Raw genomic sequence first — 13,421 nt, 5'->3', positions numbered from 1 at the left:
TGAGTTTGACTTAAAAAATTTCTAGTCCAATTGAGAAACTTAGGTGCATTTTTTACGAAACTCAATGAAGTTGCGTTGAGTATACAAAACTGACAAGAGGTGTGAGTCTTTGTAATGTCCCCCTTTTTGTCGACCTTTGAAATTAATGAAATAATTAAATTACAGTTGTCGAAAATTAATAAATATTAATGATGACTTAATTTAATTATTTAACAAGGTAGAAAAAGTGACTTTAATATCAATTTAAAAATTAAAAGGGTCACTTTATTGATATTATTTCCCATTTGCAAAGGTTAAAGTATTATGTGACTTGAGCGGCTTCCTTAGGAAGGCAATATAATTAATTTATGCAATTATAAAGAAGTTAATGAAGCCTGACTTATACTTAATAGGGAGCAACGATTTTAACATGGAAATATTTTTATTATAAGATGCTTGCCCTTCACGGCAAGTGGTGGGTACAATTTCATTAATATTAAATGTTGTGCATAGATCTCATTAATTTTTTAGGGTTAAAAAAACATTACCTTGCATTTAGTATTTGTTGCTCTAAAGAAGATTTGGTTGAAAGCATTCCTGTAATCAGGCACTCTGGAAACAACATTGTAGAGAGGGAAACGAATTGATTTATCCAGGCGAGTTTCTAGAAAATTTCATGGTCTTAAGATGAAATGTTATCTGCAATTTTTCTCTCTATTTTCTGATGATCCAAATTCGCAGTGTTGCTTGAGTTTGTTTGTTTTGACCACAATTTTGTCCATTGTACCTTGCATCCGTTTGCTGACAAACAAACCTGTGAGGGCAGACTAATCCTAGTTTGCAATAGTTCCATGGCGGCGTGGATAAGCGGGAAACTCAAAATTAAAGAGGGGTCACAGCCAAAATATCTGACAAAAAGGGCTACTGTCGAATCTTCCGCAGCTATTCTGCCAAGAATAAAGTTTAAGGGCTAACTATATAATAGCATTGGAAAATCCTGAATGTATGCAGGGTCTTAAAAAACCATGTAATAACAAAGCAAAAAGGCGTAGGAACATAGAATCTGTGAAATAGAAAGTCGTTGTTGAACATCCAGAATGGACCGGGCGGACTTCATGAGACTAAGGTTCTCCTCCTCTGTCAAGTGGATATTAACAACACCTAGCACACGTCCTCTTCCCAGTTGCGTAGGTAGGATAAGAAGACCTCTTCTTCAATACTATGAAAACCCTTGGTCAGAACAGAAATCGGGTGGCTCTTTCTCTGGTTACGCAGCAAACTCCTGGCCAAATTAGTCATCGAGTACATTACAGTATCTGAATTTTTAGGGTGAAGGTGTATTAAATTCAATATGCAATGGTGGTTTATTTTTATTAGCTGGCTATGTTTTTCAATTTATAAAATGCCCAAGGAGAATGCCTGTATGGAATTTAGGATTTTAATTACTCTTTATTGTATTCTATACATTGGCTAAGCAGATTACTATAAGAAAATAAGACTCTTTTATTGACAAGAACTTCACAGGTCCAGATGTTCATTTTTATCCCTTTAAAGTGTCTTTGAGTTTACATGATTCATTTGTCATTTTCTGAATGCCTTTCCAGATTATTTAAAATAAATCTATTCTGTGCATATACTACAATCATCGCAGTTTATGAGTAATATTTCTTGGCGGCATTCTATCAAACAGTTCACTGTGCCCTGAGGCAGGGAGGATGTTGGCAAAGGTTGTGCAATTTGGCTTTACACCTGCCGATTGCATTTTCTTGAAATTTTCTAAAGAGTTTTCAAGGAATGCATTATGTGCGTATCGTGCGATCATGGCATTCCATAAGACCACATTTCTTTTAGGCATTTTGTCAAACAGTTAGCATTCAGAAGGCTACACTTAATTTCTCTCCAGAATCTCTTCTGGGGCCTGATTGGCCTTGTCGTGGTTTGCTCACAATGTCAGAAGCTGCGAATATTATTTCCAATATCTTGCTTCTGCACTCACGCATCATTTATAGTTCAATTAGGGGTCCATATTGATGGATATGGCATCTCTGAATGACACATTTACTGAAGTTTATAGAATGGTTAGGGGAATCTGTGTTTTCATTTTAAAGATAGTTTTTTTGTCTTCTTAGCAAAACATTTCTTCTGACGGATGAGTTCAGTATAATTTATCACTATTTTCCTTTTCTGATAATTTCACATCCCAGAAAAAGTATTGCATTGTAAAACTTTAAATCTTTTTTATAAATATCACTTATGTTATTCTTCATTGAAAAATTTGGGAGTAACACTTATTAATTATTTTAGACAAGCCTATATCAGGTAAGAACCTGATAAAGAAAGTGGTATGAATACAATTGTTTTGATGTTTTCAATTATATATTTATCAAAATTATGAACTTCTGAAAAGAATTCAAATAAATCTTAACACTTATTTTTTTGGAAAAGTTATCATGATTAGATTTTTGTATTGTATTGAAATTCCAGTATTGTGCTTGTAATGATTATTTTTCTTTTGTTGAGATCCTAGCTTGCATTTGAGGTTATAAGTATTTTAACAATAACTGAGACAACAGAGAGAAAAGGATGACTTAATAGTCAAATGTTTCATTACAATTTCCATAGATGCAAAACTTAAGTCTCTTAATCCATGATCATAGATTACCCATTTGTCCATGCTGATTACTTCATCGATTAATTTATCACTCCTATTCAACACTTTCTTCATGTACATTGGTAGCAGCTTACAGGGCCTTCATCTTAGTAGTTGCGCACGTGACAGAGATGGATTTCTATGCATTCAAAGCTTTGGTGGAAATTTGACTGCAACGTTTTTTTTGTTTTTGAGTCAAATTATATGTGTGATATGAATACTAGATCAATATTTGTCAATTAGGAAATTTTCATTCATCATGGAAACAAGTTTTTGAAATCATTTGAGATAAATGTTTCATAAATTTGGATGATTCAGGTCTAATATAACAGTAATTCATTATATTTTTGCATAATTTAATGGTGACCTAACATCACAGAAGCAACAATCATTCAAACCATCGTCAAGTTCAGAATTTCGCTCATTATGGACTATATTTTTAGAAACGAGTGAATGCTCTAATACTGAGCTTAAATAGTACCATTATGAAAAAAAAACTTCCAAAAGAAGGATTACAGAAGCAAACATTTGAGTTCATGAAATGCACTAACCATGCATTTGTTTGCTTGTAGAACAGAAAATATATGCTTCAAAATCATTCTTGATCCCTAATCAAACTCAAACAGGTAATATTGAGAAGAACCACTTTCCCTAGCTGCCAAATTGGTGGGGTATCCTCTCTTACTCTTCATCCATCATTTGCTGCTATATATGGATCATTTTGAATAATATGATGTTTTATATATGCTTGCATGTCTGCAATCTCCCTAGGTTATCATATCCTAGTTCCTCTGTATTCCTGTTAGCTGCATTTCTTATAAAAAAAGAACATTCAAGTTATAACCTTTTCAATTTCCTTCCAAATAAGATCTCAAAATCATAAGTGTCTTCCTTTCTTCCCATCTTGATTCTTTGGTTGGTAGAATAAAATTCTAACCTTGCATCTAAATCATTTGACAAAGGCAAAAAGGGACATGCTAGATAATTTTATAAATTTCAAGTAACAGAATACTTAATAATTTTAACAAACACATTTGGGATGATAAATAAGTCACATTATTTTGATTCAACTTTCAATAGTTTTACTTCAATATTATTGAATTATGATTGTGTTTTTAAGCATTTATTTAGTTAAAAAAATTATAATGTTGATTTGAGTTGTAATTGTATAATATAAATATAAGATAATTAATTAAAAATGAAAATATTATTTTTTTTTCAAGAAAATAATCAAATATGAGAGCTAGTTCTTTAATTTAATCTTTTATATTTTATATCTTGAAAGGGTGTTTTAAATAACTAAATTTATGCATATACTTCTATCTATTTAGTGTTTTACTGTTTTATAAGTTTTATTAGCATTTCATGTTCACATGAAAATGAATAAAATAACATCTTGTATAGAATTTAAGTTGTTTTGAATTTTATAGGTTTGTTTTTTATTTTACTTAATTTTTGAGGGTGCTGTTGAAAAGGATTTTAGAAATTTGTTGTGTTAACTGGGAAGATTTGAAATTCTGATTTTTAAGCAAAAACAAATATTTTAAGATGAATTGACAATGTAATTGTGCTTCTGTTTTGCAGGCTATCTTTTGCACAGGGCAACGTTCAAGTTTCCACACACTTATTGCTCAAGGTGAGTAATGAATTCTTAAAGTTGTTCCTTGTTTAGTTCTTCAAACATAACTGCTTTGTTCTTTGTGCATCCATCTGTGGGCTTTCTTGCTCATCTTCATCTCCTTTGATTGCGATTGTCACATTCAACCTATTCAAAAGAGCTATATTTCCGCTACTATATATGGATCATTTTGGGGAAGATTTGAAATTCTGATTTTTAAGTAAAAACAAATATTTCCAGATGGATTGACAATATAATTGTGCTTTTGTTTTGCAGGCTATCTTTTGCGCAGGGCAACGTTCTAGTTTCCACACACTTACTGCTCAAGGTGAGTAATGAATTCTTAAAGTTGTTCCTTGTTTATTTCTTCAAACATAATTGCTTTCCTCTTTGTGTACATTCCATATTTCTAAGTTGGCACTACTACAAATACAAAGTTTCTTAGATTGGTTAACTAGTTTAGTAAAATGCTTGCAAACACTAGTCCAAACAAACAAAATGCGTCAGATAACCCAATTATAGTAGAAACATACAAATCACATGACCAACAAAATATGATATCAATTGATGAGGCTTTAGACAAGGTACATTATTTTTGAATTGATTCATTAAACTACAAAGTTGGTGACTGCTTATTCGACACAATACATGTCTTGCTTCATTGTAGATATACACCTAATGAACTACGTAATGGTCTTGTGGACCATTTCTTACATTGTCTTCACGAAGGTTGTCCTGTAGCTTTGAAGTCTTTTAAACATGAATTACATCCAACAATACTATATGATTTGCATAATATACATGACAAAAATACATATCTATGTAGCATGAGGCTTTCGGCAACAGAAATCAATGCCAATGGTGAAATTGGACTTTGGGGTGACACATTTTGTGTCCACTGGTTAGCATGTTGGTTAAATATGCCCATATGCATTTGGTCCTTGAAACGCAAAAAAAGATATTTGTATTTCAATATCAATTCTTTTCCATGACACAAATCCAGCTGCTGGACATTATGAGCCTATCTTTTCAAGGATAAGCACATACAATTGCAAATTGCAGAGTGTATAAAATAAGTTTGCCATTTCCAACAAGATCTTCATTCACTACGCACTACTCCTCAAGGTAATGCTAACTTTCCCAAACACATCCATATATCTTGTACTCCTATCATCCTAATTTCTTTATATACCAAACTGAGTTATTTTATCAGTTTCTAATGAATTGCTCAATTGAATCGGTTTTTTTCTACTCATCTTATAACAATGTTATTACGATATTTTATATTTCTCATTGCCATGTCTCAAAGAATTTAGTTCTACCATGGGTATAGCAATACAGAAACTACTGCTTGATACTTTTTACACCGCCATGACGTATGCAAATGTACATATATTTCTGCAAGCTATTGTTTTATGTGTCTTAAAATGTGATTTTCTGAAATTCTCTCTTGTACTACAGCTCATAGCATTTACAACATGATTGTCCACGATGATTCTAATCAAAGAGATAGGTGCATAACAAGACTCAAAATTTTTACTTTACAGACTTATAAAACAGTTTATTAACTTTCTTTTTGATGCTTCAACTATTAATACGATGCTGATTTCAATTTTCAAAGCTGGTACATGGTTCCATAATCAGAAGAGCTAAATTTTCTTATATGACTTGTGTTGACATGGCAGAAAATACTTACATAGATTAATACTGTTATTTTGTTCATCTTGCTAACCATAAAATAGACATTTCATGCTGAAGAACAGAACTGCAACGTCATTTTTGTTCCTTCAATTTAGTTTGAACAGCTCCATCCAACTCCTTATTGTCATGATAATTAGAAGGGAAAGCGAGAGGATTAATCTTCAATAAGCTTCTTGAATCCCTTTTCGACAATGTACACATCAGATTGAAGTTCTGTTGGAAGGAATAATATAAATTTTATATTTTTAGAGGATTATTTCTGTATATGCTTAATGATTCTTATTGTTTTGCTTTATGGTATTTTCAATCGGAAGGGTTTGATAAAATAATGTAATGTAACTTGACATAGGAATAATGTCTACAATGCATATTAAAAATAAATAAAAAAATATCTACAATGCATATGTGATATCAGCATTGTTCATGTACATTTGCACATTTCACTTGCTCTCCAACTTTAATAATTAATATCTTTATTTTGTTAATTTTACAGGTTCCTGTTGTGACGTATTCACACATCGCCCCATTGCAAATGGTGACCCCTACTTTTTTTGCTTTCTAGGGTTTGTTTTCTAGGTCTTTTAGGGTTTTGTCTGTTAGCCTTTGCAGGATGAGTGCCGTCGAGGGGATCGTTGGATTACAGGCTTTGCTTGAGCCAGGGTGAGTCCGCAGGGTCCCAAAATTAGGGTTTCCTTGAGAATCTTCCTTAGGGCCTGGTTTTGCTCTTGTTGTTAATTGTGTCTTGCTTGGTGAGTGAGTATCGTTCTTGGAGGTCCGAGCTAGGTCAAGCTGGTGAGTGATAAAGTCTGGAATGTCATCCCGATCTTCAAATGCCCTGAAATTTGGCTAAGTCTGGAATGTCCTGATCCTGAAATTTGACTAAGTCTGGAAAACCGAAGAATCCTCCAAAAAATAGATTTTGCAATATAACTCCTGGAGGTCCAAAACCACTCTCAAACATCGTGAAAGTATATATGGAATATAACTTAAAGTATGTCACTTATACTTAAATGTTATATTTCATAAAATGATCCTGACGGAGAGTTCAAAAAGTCAAATTTCGCTCCTAACCCTTTCAAAGGGTCCAAAGCGAATTTCGCTCCTGACCCTTCCAAAGGGTCCAGAGCGAAATTTTCCATAGGACATTCTACTTTGACCAAAACCTAGAGCTAATGCATTCCCAGGCTTGAATGAAGGTAAAAAACGCTTGTTTGAATGAAGAAATGTGAAAATGAAGTCAGGATCTTGGCCAAGAAAGAATTTTGGTTCCTGACCCTTCCAAAGGGTCCAGAGCGAAAATCTTTATAACTCTTGTTTTCCTCCTTATTTTGGCTAGGCGTTGGCTTGATGGGAGATGAATGGGTATGTTTTGCCTTGAGAGGGAGTTTGATTGATTTTGAAGAACAAGATTTTGGCCAAGAAAGAATTTTCGCTCCTGACCCTTCCAAAGGGTCCTGGGCGAAATTCCCAAAAGGCTCTTATTTTGCAATGAAGAAGGTCAAGTTTTTGACATGAAGGGAAGAAGAATCGCTTGTTTTTGCCTCCTAAAGAAGTTTCAACTTTGAAGGATGAAGGATTTTGCTTAAAACCTAATTTTCGCTCCTGACCCTTCCAAAGGGTCCAGAGCGAAAATCTCTATGAGGGATATTTCTTGCCTTGTTTGGTCAAATTGAGGAGTCTAAGGCATCATGAAAGGAAGAATGAGCATATTCAAACCCTTAGGCATGTTTAGAAGTCATGAAAATGAAGGATTCTGGCCAGGAAAGGCAATTTCGCTCTTGACCCTTCCAAAGGGTCCAGAGCGAAATTCCTTATAAACACATTTTTGAGCCTTTCTTGGACATGAAATTCTATTCCTAGCACAATGAAAGATGAAATCCCACTTGGCAAAGAGGTTTCAAGGTGAAAAATGAAGGATTTTGGTCAAGATGGTGAATTTTGCTCCTGACCCTTCCAAAGGGTCCAGAGCGAAATTCCTAAAAGCACCTATTTCCTTGCAAGGTCAAAGCAAATTTTTAGTTTTTATGGCTTGGATGGGTGTGAGGAAGAGTGTTTTGCATTTTGAAGATAATTGAAATTGTCAAGAAGAAGCAATCAAGACTAGAACATGATTTTCGCTCCTGACCCTTCCAGAGGGTCTAGGGTGGAAATCCTAAAACCTATCTTTTCTTCCAAAGATTGGACTAGACCAAGCTTAGACATGGGTGTGAGAAGACATTTGAATTGCCTTGAAGTGGAATTGGAATGCTAAGAATGCAAATGTTGAAGCCAAGAGGGAAATTCACTCCTGACCCTTCCAGAGGGTCCAGGGTGAAATTCTTGAAAACACCTATTATTCACCTTGTTTAGGCTAAGTTGAAGGCAAAATGCAAAATTGTGATGGCAAACCTAGGTTGTGAAGATTTTGATTCATGAAGCAAACTAGCCTAGATGAGAATTCAAACAAGTCTTGAAATAATTTAGGCCTTCATCACTTTGGATATTTAAGTGCCTAAGAAGCAAAGAGCCTTCATTAAGCCTTGATCAAACCTTGATATTCCTCAATTTTCACTAAATTAGCCAAATTCAAGACATTTGGGGAGTCTAAATCAAGTTCGCATGAATTAAGGCATTTGCAATTTAATTAATTAAATTCTAGGCCTTGAAATAATTTAAAAAATCTACCTTTGAGCTTTGGAATTAATTTAAAAATTAAAAAATTATGCTTGAGCGCTCAAAAATCATTATTGTGCCTCTACAAACCATAGTTGAAAAACTCGGACTCGCCACGGACTCGGAAAACCAAAAATTTGGACTCGGACTCGGACTCGTGAAAGACTCGTGAAAGACTCGGCAAGGACTCGGCAAAAAAAAAAAACCGTAGTTTTACAAAAAAACATAAAGAAATTAATGCATTTAGAGAACATAAGAGCCATAATTGAAACATTACACATGTCACATACTCATAGTTTCAAACTTCCAACTCTAAAATGTATAATACCAAGATTTCTTCAATGCTAATTATGCTTTTATATGGAACCTAATCAGACTCGGAGGTTAAATTTTCCCTACTTCCATCGGCGCAATTTCCCCCTATATTTTTTGACGGGGGTTTGGGGGCAACGCCCCCAAGTTGGGGTCAAGGGGCATCGCCAAAGGATCCTGAAATTTGACTAAGTCTGGAAAATTGAAGAATCCTCCAAAAACTAGATTTTGCATTATAACTCCTGGAGGTCCGAAACCACTCTCAAACATCCTGACAGTATATATGGAATATAACTTAAAGTTTGGAATGTCATCCTGATCTTCAAATGCCCTGAAATTTGGCTAAGTCTAGAATGTCTTCCTGATCCTGAAATGTGACTAAGTCTGGAAAATTGAAGAATCCTCCAAAAACTAGATTTTGCATTATAACTCCTGGAGGTCCGAAACCACTCTCAAACATCCTGACAGTATATATATGGAGTATAACTTAAAGTATAAGTTTCTTCTTTCTTATACTTAAATGTTATATTCCATATATGAATCCTGACGGAGAGACCAAATTTTTTCACATGTTAAACTCAATTTTAAAGCTTGCATGACATTTTTTCTGGGTCGCACGAGTCCATTTGAAAGACTCGCGAGTCCTTGCAAAAGACTCGCGAGTCTTTCAGATGGACTCGCCAGGACTCGCCTCGCGAGTCCTTGGCGAGTCGACTCGTGGCTCCCATGGACTCGCGAGTCCGTGGCGAGTCCGTGAGTTTTAAAACTATGCTACAAACAAGTCGGCCATCTTTTGAGCGAGTCTTGGCGAGTCGACTCGTGGCTCCCATGGACTCGCGAGTCCGTGGCGAGTCCGCGAGTTTTAAAACTATGCTACAAACAAGTCGGCCATCTTTTGAGAGGAGTTTTATTTTATTTTATTCCCTATTTGCCAAGTCGGCCTTGAGGGAAATCAAGGTGAGCGCCCTATATAAGGGAGGTGTATTGTAGCATATTCAAATCATTCTTTCATTATCTCTCATGCGAACTTGAAGAGCATATTTGGAGGTGCGAAATTGAGCAAGTTGGAGGATAATTTCCAGATTTTGGAAGGTGTTTGAAGGCGAATTTCCAGATTTTGAGAAACTAGTGGAAGGCGAAGCTTTTTGAAGGCTAATTGAGGCGTAATTCATCCAAAGGAAGACCACAATTCAATCCTTATCCAGCAAAATCTGATCTTCTTTCTTCATTTTTCAAGGTTCATAGTTAGGCTTTCAAAGGAGAAGGTATGAAGAATCCTTTTTGAAGTTCTTATTCAAGACTTGTTTTGATTTCATAGCAGTCTTTTAAAATCTAATTTCTATTCATAATTAATTTGAAAATTTAGAACTTTTGAATTTATTTTGTCAATTTCAAATTAAAGTCTAATATGCTCCCTTGAAAGGTCTTAGATCCTATGCTATAAAATATTATACTCAAAGACTAACTTTAATCTTTTGTGTAGGCATCAAATGATGACCCCCAAAGCCGGAGGATCAACTACTTGGCAGACCCTCATCAAAGAAGATCAAGTCAGGACAAGGACGATCTCCCCCAGTCCAACATCATTAAGGACGACCTTCTCTATCTATCTTCCAGTCCAGCATTTCAAGGAAGGCATTACCAAATTGGCATCAACCAAGTGTTTGACAAGGTGGCATCCCAATCATCACTCCTCCATTCGGATTGGTCCACCTCAGCGTGTCCAGATTCAATGTACCCGATTCATCAAGAGATGGCACTAACTTCGATGTACCTACCCCGACTATCCATTGGTCGAATATTCCAGAGAAGACATGTGTCCAAATAATGCAATTATTTTATTGGTCAGAATTAAGTTTGTTGTAACAAACCCTAATTAGGGTTTTCATTGTAAAATCTCGGTCATTGATCTCAAGTTGATCTGAGCCATTGAATTGTATTGAGGGCACTATATAAGCCCTAGCTCTTCATTTGTAAAGGCTAATAGTTAGTCAATAGTCAGGGACTAGTTAGTCAATAGTCATAGAATAGTTAGTCAATAGTTGATAGGAGGTGAATAGTTAGAAATAGTGAATAGTCAATTGATAGAATAGCAATTAGAGTAGAATAGAAAGAGAAGGCAAAGATTGTTGCCAAGATGTTGTTGTAAAAGGCTTGTAAAACTTCATTGAAGAAATGGTGAAATCTATGGGTCGATTCAACAATTTGCATGGTCTCTATATTTCTCAGATTTGATTTCATGTTATTAGATGAGTGGAAGAAATGTGTTTGATTGATGGTGAAATTTGTATATCCATACTACTAGCAGTTTGTTGATTGCAGACTTGCCTTGTGTAGTCAACTGGAATCATTCAGCTTGAGCTTAACTTCAATTGTCGCTTCTTCATTGACATGCATTAGCCTGATGGTGTCTATGCCTGTAGTGATGATTTGAACATCATAAAGCTTTCCTCCAAAGATCGCACTAACCTTGTGGAGATGGTCCTGGGATGTCAAAACAAGACTTAGTTAGAATTTCATCAAAGGTCATTCATTGCTCTTACATTCTTAGTGTCAGAATTAGATCCTTTCCTCGCCCTCATCCTTTTTTCTTTTTTCAAAATCTAGGCTAGTGAAATCCTGTGTTCCAGCAATATTCAAAGCAAATCAGACGTTTAGGTCGTCAAGTGTAAGTCCCCTTGTGATTCCAGCAAAATCACATCATACCACAAAGAGCTTATCCACGAGTAGAGATCCTACATAACAGGAACCTTGAAGCTTCATCAACAGTTCCCAAATGATTGCTACAAACATTTGACGCCATGCTTGCTTTTTGTAAGTATAAATCTTGTCCAATCTTTACCTGTATCTAGAACAGGCACAACATTGCCTATGATACTTTTCAAATTGCCATTTAATAGTACTTTTCAAGACTCGTTCATAGCAAACTACAACTAGTTATCATTTTTGTACCCAGTATCCACTTTCAACTATTTTCCAAATTATAATATATAAATACAAAAACCTTTACGATGTCAAATCCATAGCTTGTTTTAATACTATATAATTTATGTTACAGATTATGCATGTATACTCTATTCTTTTAATATTTCAAATGTTTACTGTGCAATTTATTGTTTCACTTTTCTCCACTGTATAATGTTCACTTAATGATTTAAGATTTGGCGAAATGTTCACTATATTTGAATTTGACACACGCAATTCTTAGTTTTGACCATCTCTAGCACCTCTGGGTGCTGTCAGCTATAAAATTCTAATAAATAATAAACTGAACACATTCAGAACATGCACAAAATACCTGTACGCTACCCCTAAGTAATTAATATTACATTTTATAAATCAGTGATTGTGTATTGTAAGTTTCATTGAACTCCAATATCCCTATATCAAAGACTTAATTGAACCACAAAATGCACATTATTGCCTTTATTTTCCACTCTCTCCTGCAAAGTCTTTACTCTCCATTCTCTATCTTCCATTCTCAAATCCTTTTTAAACATTTTGATCAGCCAAACATAAAAAATGTCCAGTGAACAAATATACATTTCAAGTACACGACACATAAACATGATAATTTTTTTCTTTTCATGATATAATATAATTTCAAAAACAGTTTACAAGTGAAATTCGTTGTAAAAATGATAAGTGGTTGTAGTGCTCTAAGAACGGGTTTTCAAAACTAGCATAAAGTGATAGTTTGGAAAATATGTTTGTCTAATACAATGTTTGTTCTGAATGTATCTGAAGAGTGCACAAAATTTGCATTTTCAAAAAGAAAGGATAATATCGAATGTTTGTTGTAAAAGACAGTTAACTAATTATTTAAAAAACAAAAATAAGATCAAAAATTATAGGTATGTGAATAGTATTTCAAGCTGTCTAGTAGTTGAACCCGCTTTTGATTGTTTTCAACTTCTCTTTTATGAACCTGTAGAATAAAGAAAATTAAAATGTTAATTATAGAAGTTTGAGAGTAGTGTAAGGAAATGATGAGGAAAAATCCAGAAAAAGAAAAATAGAATTAAAAAAAATAGGAATGACATTTAATTGACAACTTGTAAATGCAATTAAGGTACCCTCCTATTAGTTGGGATCAAATTGAGATAAAGTGATCACTGCCTCAAACTATTATTAATAACAATGTGATTAAAATTAAAATTAAAAAATTCAATCAAAAACAACCTGTAGTTGGCTTATTTCTTCTGCGATTTAAATAAATTCAAAGATCAAGCTCTGAATGCTTTATTCCTTTACTAAACTAAACTTGAATTCAGATACATAAGAAGAAAGTACATGTAATTTAAAGTAAATTGCTATTGAACTTGTGCAGAAAAGTTATTATTAAATAGTCTTCAAACATTTTACATGAGTCGCAAACAAACATTACAATAGGTGTTAAGCTATTAACTATTTACCTAACCAACAAACTTTGGTTTACAGAGGTGTTTATTGAAATTAATATCTAACTCCTAACTTATTTACTAAGAGGGTGTCTTGACCAGAAGCATC

General features: G+C 34.2%; 1 protein-coding gene across 5 annotated transcripts in view; it reads left to right on the top strand.

The window, feature by feature from the left end:
- Positions 1 to 435: 435 nt before the first annotated feature.
- Positions 436 to 13,421, top strand: part of LOC131040349 (uncharacterized) — a 50,445-nt gene continuing 37,459 nt past the window's right edge. For 2 of the 5 annotated variants that reach the window (XM_057973252.2, XM_057973253.2), the window contains exons 1-3: positions 642 to 1,170; positions 4,214 to 4,265; positions 4,524 to 4,575. Coding sequence is in view for 1 of the 5 variants with exons in the window: in XM_057973250.1 (XP_057829233.1) it covers positions 1,077 to 1,170; positions 4,214 to 4,265; positions 4,524 to 4,575; positions 10,396 to 10,740 (543 nt within the window). In the remaining 4 variants the exon portion in view is untranslated. The other 3 variants (XM_057973254.2, XM_057973250.1, XM_057973251.1) reach the window with 3 other exon arrangements.

Source organism: Cryptomeria japonica, chromosome 1 (assembly GCF_030272615.1).
Source record: "Cryptomeria japonica chromosome 1, Sugi_1.0, whole genome shotgun sequence".
NCBI classification, from domain to species: Eukaryota; Viridiplantae; Streptophyta; class Pinopsida; order Cupressales; family Cupressaceae; genus Cryptomeria; species Cryptomeria japonica.
Note: the sequence above shows the minus strand (reverse complement) of the source record. Positions and strands in the feature narration are given on the sequence as shown.